This window comes from Lampris incognitus, chromosome 16 (assembly GCF_029633865.1).
Source record: "Lampris incognitus isolate fLamInc1 chromosome 16, fLamInc1.hap2, whole genome shotgun sequence".
Classification (NCBI taxonomy): domain Eukaryota; kingdom Metazoa; phylum Chordata; class Actinopteri; order Lampriformes; family Lampridae; genus Lampris; species Lampris incognitus.
This window is the reverse complement of record NC_079226.1, coordinates 14581811-14600150: the sequence shown is the minus strand read 5'-3', so window position 1 is coordinate 14600150 and position 18340 is coordinate 14581811. Positions and strand designations below refer to the sequence as shown.

The window sequence follows — 18340 nt, the reverse complement described above, 5'->3', positions numbered from 1 at the left end:
TTTTTTGTTGCGTTAATGTCGTTTTTTTTATTCAACAGTGCCACCCTGATATTGTAGATGAATCTACTGGTCTGAAGCTGGCCTGCAATCACAAAACAAACGACGCCAATGGACTGACAAACTCTTCTTTAATAGGACCCTACAAAGCTTATAAAACCCGACGTACTCAATAGTTATCCAAGAGAACAAGAGTATAAAGGGGATGGACTGAAGCGAGGAGGGGAAGCACAACAAATGCGACACCTAGAAAAGTGCTTTATCATTTGGTCAACAGAACAGTGTTCCCAAGAAAATGTAAATAATTAGGTCAAGATAAACAACAACTTAAGTTTCTACAACGGTTTCCTTGCCGTTATCAGCACAGAGAGGCTATCTGATCATTTACACAATAAAGGATGTAGTTTTTCCAGAATTAGTAAGCATTGATTTTTTTTTTTAAGACGAGAAACTGGATGTCAATAATTCCCAAGAAAAATCTTCTGAATGGTCCAAGCTTAACAAAACCAAACGGTACTTAGGGCAGCTAACATATCCCCATTTTTTGGTATAGCTACTCACTGGTAGTCTATGGCTTTGATGGGTAAAATACTTGTTAGAAAGGAGGAACTTTTAGAATTTACCAACACACAAGCAATTTGAAAAATAAGCATTCCGGCCTATACTGTGCCAATCCAAAACAACCACAGAGGTATGTCAGTGAAACACAAAGATACATTCATCAGCAGGACATGTTACAGTACATAATATTGACAAAACTCAATATCAAAATAGATACATCCTTCAGTAATCAAGCCATTCACAATGCACTGCTAAAGTAAAACATGTATTTTGATCATGTATAGATAAATAGAAAACAACATTTATATTCTTGAAGACCACAAATAACATTGGGCCTCATTCATCAATCGTTCGTACGTAAAAATTTGTTCTTTCGCACCCATGGAATTTTTTTTTTTAAGCCCTAAAGTTTGTCTCAGAGACAAGTGTAGAACTTGGGTTACTCCTGAATTTAGATACCAGTTGGGCAACACTGATGTCTTTGCAAGCCTGGGTGATTAATCATTGCAAGATGTAAGACAATAGATGTTAGGGGGAAGGAATTACAAATAACCATTAGGCTTTGCTTATGTTAGACAATTTTGAAAACTATATAAAAAAAAAATCTATGGGGGCGTCCAGGTAGCACAGCGGGCTATTCCGTTGCCTACTAATATGGGGATCGCCAGTTCGAATCCCCGTGTTACCTCCAGCTTGGTCGGGTATCCCTACAAGATACAATTGGCCGTGTCCGCAGGAGGACAGCCAGATGTGGGTATGTGTCCTGGTCGTTGTACTAGCACTTCCTCTGGTTGGTTGGAGCGCCTGCTCAGGGGAACTGGAGGGGAATAGCGTGATCCTCCCACGTGCTACGTCCCCCTGACGAGACTCCTCATTGTCAGGTGAGAAGCAGCTGGCGACTCCACATGTATTGGAGGAGATGTGTGGTAGTCTGCAGCCCTCCCCGGATCAGCAGAGGGGGGTGGAGCAGCGACCGGGACGGCTTGGAAGAGTGGGGTAATTGGCCGGATACAATTGGGGAGAAAAAAAGGGGGGGGGAATCCCCCTCCAAATATAAATAAATAAATAAATAAATAAATAGATTGTATGGGTGTGTAAGAACAAATTTGTGCGTGTGAATGACTGGTGAATGAGGCCCATTCTTAGGAGCCCTCTTGAAGCTATACCATATGCACAAAGAAAAAGAATTCAAAAGCTCCAGGATCTTTCGTTTGCCTTAACAGTCCCATTTTAAACAAATACTGGACTGGCACCTTCACCTGAGGGATGGTTACCATATGTGCCAACAATGTAAACACATAACAGACATTTACAAAGACCAGTGCATTCAGGGTATTATCAACAAGCAGTCCAAAATGGGACCTTACAGGCTTGCACAGGCATGCAGAATTGGGAGCAGCTTCGATCAGAATGCGTTTAGTTGGGAATGTCAGCATTGTTGTTGCGGTTGTCATATTTGTGGTGGATGATGAGTAGAACTACACCCAAAAAAAAGCAGACTGAGCCCACGGTGATGTAAGCAATGCCAAGGAAAGGGTTCTTGCCACCCATCCAGGAGATGGTGCTCAAGATCACACGCTTCCGCCCTTCAAAGCTACGTACGGGATAATCTGATGGCACACAGTTAAGGAAATGACAGGAACCTCCATAATTATTTAGTAATGACAATGTGAAATGGACCATTTCATAATGTGAATATGATTTGTGATTAAATTTTAAAAAGCTCAAGCACTTCTATTAACACTTTACCTTAATAAGAGTTCATAGCAATGCTGCAAATTAAAAAAGCACCTAAATAAATAGGTAAATCTAGAGCCATGACTAAGAAAAGAAAATTCAATAATAAATTACTGGTCACATTTAAGTCACAAGACTTGCAAAGCTAAGCCCCTCTTAAAAGAATATCTATCAGATAATTAGGAAGAGCAACAGAGTTCTCAATCTCTTAGCACCCAGTGTAAAGCCTGCGTTATTACCAGTGCACCCAAGTTTACGGGATCTTCTGAGAACAGCGATACCCTTTTCACCCCAGAGAGCCAGCTGGTGAGGTGTGCTGCTTATTATATGCTTTGTTCCAGTAACCTGCTCTGGAATGGTTTCTGAAGGTGGAAGACTATGGCAGTGTACCCTGTGTAAAAGTGAGCCACAGCTGTGGGACTGAAAAACCCACGGTTAAGCCCAAAGTTTACTCGCTAACCAACTAATCATAATCTATGAGACAGGTCCTAGGTCAAGAAAGTCCTACAGGGATAGCTCTTGCCTGGTCTTCACAATATGATTTGTAGCCATGATCATAAAGGATACTGTAGGTGACTTCCAGGACATATTTGCCACTTGGCAGAGTTGGGGCCATATTAGGCTTCTTCTGGATGATACGGTAGAGCTTGCGGAAAGTGGGCAGGGCGGCTGTGCGCATCCACACAATAAAATCCTCATTTATGAACCCGTTGTTGTCGGAATCTGAGGGGTCCAACTCATATACTGCTTTCCTCCAGTTCACTGGCTTGGCTGTACCTGAGAGAAGGTGAGACATGACCGGGTTAGTCACTGCAACTAAACTACTGCTTACAATGCAGAGAGGTCCTTCGCACAACAAGTAAATCACCTTGGAAAGCAGCGGTGAGGTTATTGCTGCTCCCACTGGGATTACGGAACTTCACGTGTTTGTCTGTCCACCAGGCGATGCCCTTCTTAACCAGAGGAATGGGAGTTTTGGTATCATTGGAATCAATATAATACAAATCCAGAGTGTCTGTGAATAGAGAAGCATGTTGAAAAGAGAGTCATTATTCCCGCAGGTCAAACATTTGATCAGTTAACTAAATTTGTGAACACTGATTAGCTGGGGTTTAAAAAAATTCTTAATAGACCTGAACATAAGAGTCCAAACAGGGGAGTGGAAACATTCATTCAATTGCGGAGGAGAAAAATGCCAAGTTATTTGCCGCTATTAAACTTACCATTGAAAAGACTATTGGCAATAGCCCCACATGGAGCAATAGGCAATCCATCACTCGTGCGGTATGGCTCACATTCCTTGCTTGGGTTCTGTAAACCGTATTAAGTGTTAAACTGGCACAGGAGCTCGGTAAAAACCATTTCTTTTTAATATCGGTAATGTAACAAGAACCAAAGGAAACATTTCCAAAATGACTCTCATTAAGTCGTCACATACCTTCAAAGATGACTTATCACCATTTAATTGGCTGTCGTCCCTGGACTTCACATAGCGTCTGTGGTTTTGATAGAAGTTAGACAAGCCGTAGTACATAAAGACATTGCTCTGCAAGGAGGAAGAAGAGATGTTAAAGAATGAGTATATCAGTAGATACATACATCTCCCTTATGGCCATTCTCTGGGTAACAAATAATATTTTACCCGGTTTAATCCAATATGCATAAAATTGCAAAAGCTGAGCTACAGCAAAAGGCACAGATTCCATTTTTTATCATCATATTCTGTTTCATACACAAGCCCTTACTGTAGGTTCGGGTTGTAAGTATAATTTTTCCTAAAGGCCACAAAATGTTCCTATAAGCCCCTTCAACTGGCAATTGCTGATGTATTCAGGAGACAGACAAGCAGACGTTTCAGCACTGATGAAGGCTTTTGTCTGAAACATCTACTTGGCTGTGTGCCTCCAGAAAATGGCACACACATTTTGAGCCAATGAACTATACTGTCGCTTGCAACCTCCAAATATAGAGAAAAGTGAGAATAGCAAAGTTTATCTGTTAAGCTGAAAATAATCCACATTACCCTAACTACTGTGTGGAGATAACCATGTCGTGACTGATATGCATGGGCTAGTGTTGTCTGACGAGGCTTCATATACTAAACAAAGCTCCAGCTGCATCGTACCGTGTGACAGATTGTGACACATCTGCTTGTTTGCCTCACACTTGATGCCTTGAATGCTTGAAGACTCAAAATTTTAAATAAAATAAAGGTCTTTAAATCCATCAAAAATCCACTACATCCAATGGCGATGGTTGTAGGCCATCACATGTAGTTTTTGTTTTATCAGGATTTCGCAATCTAGCCACACTCTCAAATAAAGAAAATATATGAATGAGTAGTGTGAGATTATGAACTAGTTACAGACCAGGCATGGGCAGCCATGTGCCATGGAGAGCCATGTGCATGCAGGTTTTCTTTACATCACATCACTACACTTGCTATTTTCACCTAATAGTCTGTCCTTTTTGACTGAAGGTGGAAAACACCAGTCATCTGGTGTAGTGCTGAGTTGAAAGAAAACCTGTATACACAAAGCTCTCCGTGGCATATGGTGGCCTATGCCTGTTATAAGCTATAGCAGACATCCATAATTAGGATTCCCAGAGACACCTGAGATGAAAGGCAGGGGTATTGTACAGTTTAGACCAAGGGATTTCCATATGCAATCAATAACTTCTTTCTGAACTGAATTGTTGGCAGTATGTTCTAAAACTGAAACAATCAATTGTAGGTTCAAGCCAAAATAAAAGTGTTTCCTTGAACACAAATACCCCTTAATGGGAAATCAGTGTTAGAGGGTTGGTTCATTTCCATTATGCTCAGAGCATCTCTGTCTTGGGCCGGTTGTATATATTATTCATTGAGTCCATGTACTTACTGTAAGATCAGATCTCACCTCAAATGGTTGTTCCAAGGTAAAAGGAACAGAACAGCTGCACAGCGCTGTGCTGTTCCAGCTGAAGTTCTGAGCACAATTGTAGCACGGACTTGTCGTTTCCACACCGGTGTAATCAATCTGAAAATGATAGTCAGATAACAAATAGTAACAAGAAAGCAAAGACTAGACAAATTAAATCCCCTGCTCTGATGACAGTTATAATAATATTACAGCTGTCAACACACACCTCTGAACCCATTACTGCTTTTGAATCTAAACTTCCAAGTTAAACATTTATTGGGTTATGTTTTAGGATAATGTTTTTGTATTTAGAAAGGTGCTGTATATATTGTAATTAAAATTATAATTATTTTGATATTGACTACCTTAAAATGTCTTCAATCAATTAACACTGTAGTTACAACTTCTGTAATAATGTAATAATAACTACAGAAGATAAACAGTAAGCTATTACAGATAAACAGAGTCGGGGATATAATTCAGATACATTCAATCAAGGTTCCCATTCTAAGCCAAATGTCAAATTCCCTGACTTTTACTGACTAAAAAGCTAAATTTCCGTGACCTGAATGGAAAAATAGGCCACCTTTGTTTTGAGCAGACAAAAAACAGCCAGAATATTTTAAACCCATCAGTTTGTCAGCTTTATTTACTAGTTCACAGACATTTCCAGCACAAAACTAAAAAGTTTCCACTGCTTAAACTAGTACTACTACTACTACTACTACTACTACTACTGCTGCTACTACTACTTTCGGCTGCTCCCGTTAAGGGTCGCCACAGCGGATCATCCGTTTCCATTTCAACCTGTCCTCTGCATCTTCCTCTGTCACACCAGCCACCTGCATGTCTTCTCTCACCACAAGGCCAAAAAGAAGAAGGCCAAACCTCTTTGGCCTTCCTCTTTTCCTCTTGCCTGACAGCTCCATATTCAGCATCCTTCTCCCAATATACCCAGCATCTCTCCTCCACACATGCCCAAGCCATCTCAATCTTGCCTCTCTTGCTTTGATTTTCACTGCTTAGACATATTGCACAATTATGATCAGATATGACTAGGCCTATACGCCCTTATAATGGGCACTGAAAAATCAAGTAACCATAACAACCACTCACGCAATACAAGAATCACGTGAAATAACCATCCATCCATCCATCCATCCAAATAACCTGATTAAGAAAAATACTGAATGGGAAACATTACATTTTGATAAATGTCAACTAAAATTTAAACATGCTACCAACAAAATTCCCTGATATTCCATGACTCGGCCCAAAAAAAGATCAAATCCCCTGACTTTCCATGTCTGGGATAAACTTTAAAATTCCATGATATTCCAGAAATTCCATGACCTGTGGGTACCCTATTCAACCGCACATACATTAACACTTCTCACACTTTTTTTTGGCTTGTTTTTGGAAGAGAAATTTGTTTTAACATACAATTTGGGTTCAATATCAAGTATGGGGGTTAAGAAGCTGCTAAATTTGGATTTAGGTACATGGTATTTGGCTATGTATATGATAAAACCCATGATATATGGTTCTCTTAGCGTTTCATTGTTCTTACAAAAACCAAACAAAACATTTCACAAACAGAAAAAAAATCGGAATCAGTGTTATCCAATATAAATGAATAAAACTCCTTGCAAAGATGTGTAGTATGGGCATAATTTGTCACTGTTTCGGGTTGCAAATTCCAAATGAAACGGTTAACACATTCATTCATTCATTATCCAAACCACTTATCCTTACTCAGGGGTCGGGGAGGGGGGGGGGGGGCGCTGGAGCCTATCCAACCAGCCACTGAGCGGCAGGCGGGGAGACACCCTGGACAAGCCGCCAGTCCATCACAGGGCCGACACAGTAAACAAAAATAAACATAAATGATGAACTGGGGGGCTCAAGAGGCCAGCGATTTATTTTTGGGGGGGGGGGGTTCCACTCAAATTGTTCCTAGAGGATATTCTTTACAATACAACTTCATCTTACGTAGTTTTGCAATCAAGTGCATGAACAGACCTCACTTGCAGAAGTAATGCAAATGAATATGTGGATGTAATAGGATAAGACTCTTATTTAAAGACGTAGAGGTTTGAATATATTGATCCAGTCGTGCCAAGTCTACTGGTTGTCATGGCATTTGTAGACAGCTGGCTCTATGGTAGAGCACATGACATATCTGGAAACCAGCTCTACGGTGTTATTGTAACGGCTCTTGTAAGACGTACGAACGCTCATCTGAAACCAATGAGGTTCCACTGGAGAGCTTACCGTCACGTGACCTGACCCCTGACACTAAATTAGGTTCTGCGCGTTTTCTTTCTTTTTTCTCCACTTTTGACAGCGGGGTAGCAACAAGGTTGGCCAGGTCTTCACCGAGCACAGCCGGTCGCCCTCGCACGGACATCTCGTTATACTTAAGACAGCGGCACCACCCGGTCTCACCTCGAACTCCTTGATGTTATTGGACGTGACGTACAGGCCAATGCCGATGGGAATGAAGAGGAGCCCGATGACGAAGAAGGCCGGTAGGACCGTCCCCGCGGTCAGGATCGGTTGCCAGGCGGGCAGTCTCTGCTGTTTGAAGGCAGTGTTGTCCGGCTTCTTGCTCTTGACACCTCCGTTTCCACCGTGGCCCGGAGCACCCGAGTGGTGTCCGTCCTCCTCCTTGGCGCTGTAGCTGGACGCCATCATGGCTGCGATTCCCCCACCGCGCGAAGTAAACCTCTGGATTGGACAGCGGGCTCCGCTCCCCGTCGAGCCCGACGCGTTTGTCAGGAAAGCAAGGCGTCTAAAAGAAAATGCTTATTCGGATCTAATTAACCTACGAGTAAGCCCCAATAGTTGCTCATCGCGGTGTTGACAACGCGTAGCCGTTACAACAGAATCCGAACGGAAGAAGAAGAAGATGAAAAAAAACAGGAAGGCGTAAGCGTTTAAGCCAATCGAGTGTGTGCGTCATTTTACGTAATCACGGAAAACCCGCCCCTTCTCACATGGCTCCCCTTGCACCTGAGGGATTTTAAATACGATGTCGTTACTGACTAAAAGTTTTCAGTATGCTGCATGTCAAAAATGACATCCACTCTGGTGCAACACTTACATTTCTGTTAATAAGATATAAAAATGCAAGTTTCAGGTCCCGAGCGTTCTCTTGTTTTGCATTTTAGACCCCGCGCGCGTCACTCATGCTGTGCGTGCATAGAGCGCTATCTGCTGACAATGCCGTGCTTAGCAGGAATGAAACGACCCAAACATCCCCAGGAAATGCCTTTCTGGACGAGCAAAAGAGCAAATAAACAAAATAATACGGTTAAGAGGCAATGAATAGAGTTGGAGCTTCCAAGACTTTAACCTTACTGTATTCAAAAAGAACACACAATTACACTCACACATATTTGGCATCTTCTTTGGTGGCAAGGAAGATGCCAAATTCCTCGTAGCCTTGCATCAAATGAGGTATATTTGCCTTTTGTAATTAGATGTAAAACAACTAATAACTCCAGTCACTACAAGATTTCTATAATCACCATTGGATGATGCTGCCCTAGTGTGAACTCTGTCTAGACTGCAAATATGCCGCATGAAACACATCTGCTCGACTAGGAATTGTGAATCGATGAAGCTTATAAACAATAAATTGATGTTCTATTGATGGGAGATGATAATAAGAGCCCCCTCTGGATTATATGGTTGTGATGAGTTAAATATAAACTTCGACTGTGATAAACTGATATGGAACTACAAATGGCTAGATGCAGTGTACCCTGCCAACTTGAATGAAAAGTGCATATGGATTTGCGTTGCTACATTTTCTGATACTGTGCTGTTCTAGATTGAACATGGCATCTTCCCTTTTCAAAAGCATTTTTATTTAAATTACATCTCATTACAAAATACGCAAAAAAGAAACATCCCTTACATGAAACAAATATTGTGACCTCTGATAAATCAATATCTTTATAAAATATATCAACAAAAACCTAACAAAGATGAAACAACCACTCACTATGAAAAAAGGCAATGTAGTGGCATAGTCTGACATAATTTCTCATTCAAATCCCCTCAAAAATACATACTGTATTTGTAAATGAACTGGTTGCCACATTTTTCTACATGACAGACAAGGATACAAAACAGAAAGGCCCAAAAGGATTTGTAAAAATGTCAGATATACTCCCATTTTCAAGTACAACAATATTATTGCAATAAGATATCTGTAATGTTTAGTGTAATAGTTTTCAGTTGTGTAAAACACACTGTATCGCTAAGGCTAACGCAGTTGTCTATTGTCTGTTTCTGCAGCACCATGTAGCACCATCTATGAGTTCCTCATCAGTGATATTTTTGAGCACCACATGCAGATTTAACACCTTGTATGACAAGTTGATTCCTGTGCCCAAAACTTTTCATTAGGATTATCAGCCTTTTCCTCCATTTTGAAAGGCACAACTGCTCACTGTGGATTTCTTCACTTCTATTCTCATGGACTGATTATCTGCTCGTGAATCCAGCCGTACGCCACTTGAGATACCCAGGGTTCCCAGTACAGCCTTTCCCGTCTTCAGGCTCTTGGACATTGGGATGCGGGTTAACCCTGTACGGGGTGGGTGGGCTTCTTGCCCAGTCTATTAGACAGTGGAAAGAAAGAGAGAGTACAGTTGCTCAGTTAGAAAAATTAGTGGGGCAACTGAGGGTAAAAAGAGAGCAAATAAATGGAGGAAAGGGACATTTTGAATTCTGAAATTCTAAACAATGTCAGCCAACATATGTACTATACAAACAGTGTGAGTGAAAAATGTAAATATTTGTTCATTCTCTCACAGCCAGTGAGTGTTTACCCAGGCTTGGCTTCAGTGTGGAGTGCCAGAGCATGGCTGTTTTGTGTCTGCAAGAGAGCACTGAGCCCACATAGATGTTTTTGAATGCAAACAGTGGACAACAGCTATAAACGACTGAGTGATTACAACATGGTGGCAAGATGCCATCGTCATTACAGCTCTGTTGTGTTGAGGTCTGTCTATAATGTCACGCTATCCATCGGCTCCACAAAGAGCATATTACAAGGTTCACTGAAGCACTACCATAATATTAGCTCCTCGCCCATCACTATTATCTAACTGTCAAAAAGGAATTGGCTTAAAAAACTTAGAAAATCTATGTGAATGAAACCCACTTTATTTGACATTGTATTCTTACAATGAATTGTATTCTTACAATGAATTTGTTCTCTGCATTTAACCCCTCCTATTGTGTAGGAGCAGTGGGCAGCTGCAGCGCCCAGGGACCAACTCCGGTTCTTCTTTCCATTGCCTTGGTCAGGGGCACAGTCAGGAGTATTAACCCTGACATGCATGTTTTTTTGATGGTGGGAGAAAACCGGAGCACCCAAAGGAAACCCACACAAACACGGGGAGAAGAAGTCCACACAGAAAGGACCTGGGACAGCCTGGGGTTCGAACCCAGGACCTTCTTGCTGTGAGGCAATAGTGCTAATCACTGGGCCGCCTTAAAAATTTTCGACGAGGATGGGATTCGAACCCACGCGTGCAGAGCACAATGGATTAGCAATCCATCGCCTTAACCACTCGGCCACCTCGTCACTGCTCATATGTACTACAAAATAAGAAAGCATAGAGCCCTTGCTTGCATAAAGAATTGCTTTTTATCTGAGATGCCGCTTGAGGAGACTTACTGTGGTTTGTGATGGTCTAGAAGGGGTAGATGTAACGGGAGTAATGGTTATACTGCTCGTCACTTTGCTGGGTATGGTCCTGGCAGCAGTGGTGGTGATTTGGCGGGGCGAACGCAAAACTGTCCCAGTGGATAAGGTCATCATCTCCTTGCTGTCTGTTGCAGTAGCAACTGGCCTGACCACCATCTTTGGGCCAATGTTGTTGTTGGCTAAATGAATGTGGATTTTGTTATCTTCAGTGGTGGTGATGATGTTGGAGTTGGTGTGGCACTTCCTGATGGGCATTGGGACCATCTGCTTCTCTGGGGTGACCTTGAACACAGCCCGTCCCATGGTCATCTCCTGAGGCTCTGGAGAGGTAGATGTATCAGATACTACAGAAGTGCTGACTGTCATAATAGAGATAGGGGACAAAGGCCTTCCAGAGGCTGTGGAGGCAGTTTGACTGGTTTCAGGAGATTTAGCCCTGGATATGGTTGTGATGGTGACTGGGGATTTGGCTCTTTCAGGGCCCCGTGACCCAGTGATGGACCTCCCCTTCTGGGTGGTTGCAGATTGCGTGGGAATGATTGTGATTTTGGACTTGGGCTGTGCAGGGTTGGGGCTTGGGGCCGAACTGGAAAAGAAGTCTTCAGCAGTGGGGCTGCTGATCTCAAGAGTGGCTGTGCTGTTCTGGTGGTCTGGAGTCACTCGAATGTGTAATGGCTGCCCTTGCTTTTGGGTCATGGTCAGTTCAGAAGGTAAGGCCTCTCCGTTGATGTGCAATGTCTTTTCCAGGCTATTCCCTTGAGGGTTGTTTTCTTTTTTCCTCATCCAGGGAATCCAGGATTTCTTCATGCCTAGGTCGCTGCTAGATGAAGGGCAGCGTTCAAGAGCAGTAGTCTTCTCAGTTGGCTTCTTCAGGCACTTCTGTCTGAAGTTGCTCATAATGTGATTTTCTTCCTGGACAGACTTTCTGATAAACACAGCTGGTGTATCCTCCTCAGCCGGTCCATTTGGTAACGCCTCCGTCTGCACTCCGGTAGATGTCATGCCAACATCCACCATTCTTCTCCCATTCAGGCTGGGACGCAGAGCACGACTGTGACGCTTTGTCACCTCCAGCTCCTTGGTGAGGTGGAAAACCTCAATGCCCATGTTCTTGGCCTTCTCTTCCTCTTCCAAAAACCTTTGCTGTAGGACAGAGTAATCCACCTGGAGCTGAGAGAGCTGGTCTTCTTTGTTCATCAGCTCATGAATCTTCTCCTTGAGGGCCACAATGTCGCCCTGCAAGTCTCTGGTTTTGACCTCCTCTCTCTTGCAACGCTGTCGGAGATCTTCTTCTTGGCTGTTCTCTTCTCCTTTCTCAATTGCTTTATTCCGTGCTATCTGATTCCTCATTTCCTCCACCTGCTGAGAAAGAATGTTGGCCTTGTCCTGTTCGGTCAGGAACTTTTTCTCCAAGAGGTCGTATTGATCCTCCGTCTTGATCAAATCTCCTTCTACCACCTCAAGTTGTTTGAGACGTTTTTTCAAGCGCTCGATTTCAAAGGTAAGTTCTTTTATTTTGTTATCTTCTGTCTTTGAAGGGTCAGACACTCGTCCCAGAAGCTTCTCTGCTTGTTCAAACCCATCTAACCTCTTTTTCATTTGGCTGACAATAGAGTTTAGATCTTTACTTTTATCAATTTCATAAGCAAGTTTAGCTCTGAGCTCCCCCTTTTCTGCGGTTAGTGCCCCTACTTTGCTTTCCATCTCTGATTTTAGTTTCAAGAGCTTTTTACTTTCCTCTATCAGTCTCTCAGTCACCTCCATTACCTTACCCTGCTCGACTTTGACCATCTTACTCAAATCCTCCTTTTTCTTCTCTTCTGACTTCACCCTTTCCAACAGGTTTTTTCTTTCATCCATCAAAGCAACAGTCAATGACTTCAGCTTACTCAAGTCATCTTTAAGGCTCAGCTCAGACTTTTCCAATCTCAGCTCAGAAGACTCAAGCTCCTTCATTCGAATCCTGAGTGCAACTAGTTCATCAGACAGCTCTTTGGTCAGGTCCCTCTCTCTGTCCAGAGTGTTGTGTAGCTGGGTGCATTCAGCCTTGCTGATGTTAAATGTCCCCTCTAACTTCTCCAGCTCCGTCATTCTTTTCTGGAGCTTCTCTACATCTAACCTCAGGTCTTTGCTTTTACTGTCCTCCTCCTCCAGCCTTTTCCTCAGCTCCTTACACTGACTCTCAGTCTTAGTAATCTCCTCATCCTTTCCCTCCATCTCCAGCACCCGCTTCCGCAGGTTTTCTAGCTCAGCAATTAAATTGGAGTTGCTGCACTCCCCTTTGCCAATCTTTTCCCTCAACTCCTGAAGCTCCTCCTCAGATTTCCTTAGTGCCTTATTGCTTTTCTCTAGTTCTTCCACTTTGTGCGCAAGCCCAGCAAGTTTGGCATTAAGATGGCGATTGTGAGACTCCTGACTTGCCAGCTTGGCACTCATCTCCTCGTGCTGTTGGGTGAGCTTGGCTGACTTCTCTTTGAGCTCAGCCTCCAGGTTAAGCACCCTCTGGCTGTCCTCCTGAGTACGCCTGCTGGCCTCACTTAGTGCCTGCTCACGCTGCTTTAGCTGCTGGCCAAGTTCCTGGACCTGCTGGCTCTGTTTGTCCATCTGTTCCAGGTGGATTTGGCGCTCATCCACCAGCATCAGGGCAAAGGACTTCAGCTTGACCAGCTCCTCTCGTACTTTGGCCAGGCGCTTAGAGTGTTCCTTTTCCTTCCGCACCTGGTAGGCTTTCTCGTTCTCAAGCAACTTCTTCAATCTGGCAACAAGAGAGAAGAAAAAAGGGGTTAGTCGTGTATTTCACAGATTTACTATAAAATTGTATGATGAAAATTGTACTGCATCCATGTGACACTGTGTCTCAAGAAGAGAAAATTATTCTTTTTAAGCCCATTATCTATACAATATAGAATTTCATCATATCAATGATATGATAGTTATGTATGCATAATTCCATTTAGACAGTTCTGAAAGTTAAAGCTTTGCCAGTTCAATCAACAGATTTCAAACTAGATGATCATTATGAGAGTGATTGATCTCATCAGACATTCAAGTTTACTTCAAGAGACAATTTTCATGAACAAGTTCAAAATATCTTTCACTAATATGTGATGTAATATTTTGCCATGTAGAAAACCATATAAACAGAGCTAAAATGTCACAGCAAAATTGTATGTCCGTAAAAGCAGTTATAACTTTCATGATTTAAGTGATTTGTAAAAGTGAAGGACAGATGAGAAAATGTGACAGTACTGAAAGTAAGGATGGTGAGCTCTAAAAGAACGACATGAAAAATATTGTTATAGTGAACAACAAAGAATACAACCAGATATTGAACTGTGTACCTACTGTAGTTGCTTGCCTTGCTCCCTGAAAGGAATTGGCAAAGATCCACACTACAACAGCCAAATACTGCTATTTTCCATCTTTGCTGATGGGGTAAAGAGTGCTAACACAAAATGAGAGTGAAAGTTTAACTAAAGCCCCCTCACCGTGTGGTCCCCTTTTCTCTCTCAGCTTCTTTCTATGCTGCTCGTGTCCATTCTCATCTCAGCCTCTGACAAATTACATGCAAAGCACATGGAATGCAAAGTTGCACTGTCTCTCTGTGCACTCCCAGTAAAAGACAAATAATATACTCAAACCACAACATTTTTGCACTGCAAAAGAAACCAAATTCATTAGCGGCACCATCGATAAAGGGCAAATTCTGCAACTACAATACAGGCAAAACTGCACCAAAAGACACTTCATTCAGAATTTTCCTTCAGTCACATTCCTGGATGCACTCAAACAACCTGAAAAAGTTCCAAGGAAGACCCATTCAAAACTTACCCAATATGGATTCACAAAACGCAGCTCACACAACAGTTTTGCCAGAATCCACTGAGGGTACACGAGAGCTGGTAGGGGGCCCCTCTCTCAACAGGGCATCTACCGTGACATTCCAACCATGTCATCAGAACAATGATAGGTGAATAACTAGTGGAGCACCACCGGACTTCGAGTTGATGATGTCACCTCACCCTTATATGGCAGAGATGTGTGTGTGTGTGTGTGTGTGTGTGTGTGTGTGTGTGTGTGTGTGTGTGTGTGTGTGTGTGTGCGTGTGTGTGTGTGTGTGTGTGGCTCTAGTTTGGACTCTGTGAAGGGGGCGGAACCCTTGCCAAAGATGGGCGTTCTGCAAAACTCCCCCTAAATCTGCTTCTTTTTTTGCATTTTCAGAAACACACATCGTGAAATGTTTGAGGAGAAACATCTACAAACTGCTTGTCAGAATGTTTTCAAAGGATACCTTAAAATGTGTTTCCACTAACACAGCTTCCTTAAAGCAACGTAAGGAATTTAAACAGCCACACGAGAAGAAGAAAAAATCCAATTCGATGCAAGCGTGATGCAAATCAAATGTTAAATCTCCCCCTTCCAAAACACAGGAAATTGTCTCCTCAGACAGGAAGCTATGATGTCACCATGGGAGACAGGAGAGTGAGTGCGTCTACGGCAGTTCCACCTGAGGGGGAAGTCGACCTGAGCTAGGTTTCCTGCAGAGTTCATATGTAATGAGAAAACCAGATATGGATGAGCCTGCTCACTCCCTTGAGGGGAGGGAGGCCCAGAGAGAACAGACTAGAAACCCTGACAGTGGTTTTATGAAGTGATGTGCAAAAAAAAAAAAACATTGCATGTGTATGATGTACATACACAGTATAAACAGAAGAGAAAGACAAAAGAAGTTCTGTTCTGCCCGAAACATAAATATTCGGCTTTCTGACCATTCCCAACGGGCCAAACGTACTATATGGCAAGGTAATCAACTTGGTATAAGAAACAGTTGAGAGTTGGCCCAACTAGAATCAACACCTGGTGGCTCCACAACACCTTGGAGGCATTCATTTCCAGATTCTAAACATGGGTACTCAGTTTAAGAAGGGTGATAAACATCTACATTGACTCATATTACTACACACCTTCCTTGCCAAGAGGGAGTCGTGTAGCTGGCTACTGTATGAGAAAGAGCCATCCAGATCCTGAAATACACAGATCTTATATTCATACTTACACGGCCAGAAGTCATTGACACCTCAGCAACTGGCCCTCTTGAATTACCCCAACCCAAAGGTCAGAGTGATGATGTCAAGGGTACTTGGCACCAACAATCTAGCCACATGAGTAATGTAGTTTAGTTTTGACTTTCAGGATGAGAGAAGGCCCATACACATCTATCCATCACAATCAGACAACATAGACTCATATCTGAGACCGCAGCTAAGTTAGTTAGCAGTACAACAAGAATTACTGATCACGGTGCCCGGGTGGTGTGGCGATCTATTCCGTTGCCTACCAACACAGGGATCGCCGGTTCGAATCTCCGTGTTACCTCTGGCTTGGTCGGGCGTCCCTACAGACACAATCTGCCGTGTCTGCAGGTGTAAAGCTGGATGTGGGTATATGTCCAAGTCACTGCACTAGTACCTCCTCTGGTCAGTCTGGGCACCTGTTCAGGGGGGAGGGGGAACTGGGGGGATTAGCATGATCCTCCCCCGCGCTACGTCCCCCTGGCGAAACTCCTCACTGTCAGGTGAAAAGTGGCTGGTGACTCCACATGTATCGGAGGAGGCATGTGGTAGTCTGCAGCCCTCCCCGGATCGGCAGAGAGGGTGGAGCAGCGACCGGGACAGCTCGAAAGAGTGAGGTAATTGGCCAAGTACAATTGGGAGAAAAAGGGGGGGAAATTTTAAAAATTAAAAAAAAAAATTTTTTTTTTATTGATCTAGCATAACTACTTTTAATGAAATAGCTTTAAAGTGAGGGGATGGATGCATTATCCGTTAATTTACATCTCGAGATAGTATTGGCATAAAGGCAAGCGTAATCACGGCTAAAGAAAGTGGCTAGCTTGAGCTATGTGCCTTTAGATTTCCAGGCTACTAAAATTTTTGCCCAAGAAAAAGAAAACATATTCTCTTAAAGCATGTACACAGGTGCAATGTCGCTTTGAGAAGCACATTTTCATCATATAACAGCATTTCACTCATCCCGTGCTCCCCGAGGAATTCGCCTGGAGGCATCGCAGCCTGTCTCGTATGGTGGACGGCCATGGACTGAATCAGACTTGACCTGCCATCGAGCTGTCAAAACAAAGTGTCGTGCAGTGATGATTACTCTCGACAGGGAAAAGCATTAAATGCTCGGCGAGAGAGACGCGGCGATGTTGTGCAGAACACATCTGATCAATGCAGTGTTAAAAGAAAGACTTCAGATGCAAAACGAACACGGGACTCTCCTGAAGGCCAACACACCGAGGCTATACAGGCTATACAAGTGGGTGTTTGACGTTCTGTAAGAGGGTCTAATGATATGTCACTTTTATTCATAGTGATTTCTTTACCAAAAATTATTAGTTAACAACCATATGATCATGTGCTCACCCATATTTTTACGATAATCACACTAATCGGCTGTGGCTCAACAACGACCCTACATTTTCTCTCTGTGTTGGAGACTTTACAGTCCATGGGACAGCCTTCAGGAATGGGAGATATCTCATCCCTTAATCGCTGCACATACCTCCGTGCCAGTTAAATATTTTCCGCTCCTGACAAACAAATTGCTCTGTTGTTTGAGAGTGTTAATCCCTGGCGGCTACAAGCCAAACGCGGCTCCTTTGTTTTGCATTCCTACAGAACTTTGGCCCAGGACACTTGACTTTTTCACTCTTCACACACACACATGGGAATGGTAGTAGGTGATGTGACTGATGAAGGAGGTATGTTGAGATGCTCCCACCAAACCTTGAAAACCGAATGTCAAAACTGTACTAGACATGGTGAGCGCAAAGGAAGGACCCATGGGTACATGCATTCTGCTTCTGTATTTTTACAATATGTGCACGTGTATATTGGAAATTCTGAGCTGTGGTGCAAAATTAACTCATTTACCCATCCATCCATCCATCCATCCTCATGCACCCACCCATTCATCCATCAAGTATGGTATGGTCTAAATCACTCCTCTACTCTGCCTTTATGAAAACAACCCTGCACATTTCAGATTCCTCCATGACTACTTTGGCAAATTGTGATGGCAAACCAGTATATGTTTGTGTCCTTGCATGACATGAGTCAAAAAGAATGTGGGCTGTGTTGGTGCTGAGGGAGCAGGAACTAGCAGAACACATGTCCCTCTCGCTCTCCCTAAAGGGTTGACAGAGGGCAGTCTGTAAACACGCCATGTAATGCACTGGAAACTACCTGGCATACGAAGGGAGTTTAAAAGTTAAGATCAGATAGAAGTAAAATGTAGGTCAGCTCAGGGAACGGCAAAGTGTGGATACGGCCATCGCCCGCTGTCGATCCTTGAATCTCAGGTCTAAACTAGAGGAGTGTACTCAGTAAAGTGCAGATCCCTGCCAGGCCTA

At 43.1% G+C, this 18340-nt stretch overlaps 2 protein-coding genes and 1 non-coding gene across 3 annotated transcripts in view; all 3 read right to left on the bottom strand.

The window, feature by feature from the left end:
* Window positions 1-89: 89 nt before the first annotated feature.
* LOC130126267 (cell cycle control protein 50A-like) lies at window positions 90-8103 on the bottom strand. The gene is made up of 7 exons (XM_056295707.1): window positions 7647-8103; window positions 5196-5315; window positions 3734-3841; window positions 3519-3606; window positions 3164-3310; window positions 2863-3072; window positions 90-2168 (listed from the first exon to the last, which is right to left on the bottom strand). The coding sequence occupies exons 1-7, from the start codon at window positions 7893-7895 to the stop codon at window positions 1975-1977; spliced, it is 1116 nt and encodes a 371-aa protein (XP_056151682.1). The 5' UTR covers window positions 7896-8103; the 3' UTR covers window positions 90-1974.
* Window positions 8104-8727: 624 nt separating this feature from the next.
* LOC130126421 (filamin-A-interacting protein 1-like) overlaps window positions 8728-18340 on the bottom strand; it is a 28915-nt gene continuing 19302 nt past the window's right edge. The window contains exons 5-6 of the mRNA XM_056295932.1: window positions 10897-13681; window positions 8728-9829 (exon numbers count right to left, since the gene is read on the bottom strand). Coding sequence (XP_056151907.1) covers window positions 9623-9829; window positions 10897-13681 — 2992 coding nt within the window. The 3' untranslated portion in view covers window positions 8728-9622. The remainder of the gene's footprint in view (window positions 9830-10896; window positions 13682-18340) is intronic.
* trnas-gcu (transfer RNA serine (anticodon GCU)) lies at window positions 10722-10803 on the bottom strand. Its single transcript has one exon. It is a non-coding gene; the product is annotated as a tRNA-Ser (tRNA).

Bases quoted from the DNA above. Each gene is read 5' to 3' on its own strand.
- LOC130126267 (XM_056295707.1), bottom strand. From the start codon at position 7,895: ATGATGGCGTCCAGCTACAGCGCCAAGGAGGAGGACGGACACCACTCG. The intron at 3,607-3,733 runs GTATGTGACGAC...TACGGTTTACAG, and splicing joins GTGATAAGTCATCTTTGAAG to AACCCAAGCAAGGAATGTGA. The intron at 3,311-3,518 runs GTAAGTTTAATA...CTCTATTCACAG, and splicing joins TGCCAATAGTCTTTTCAATG to ACACTCTGGATTTGTATTAT.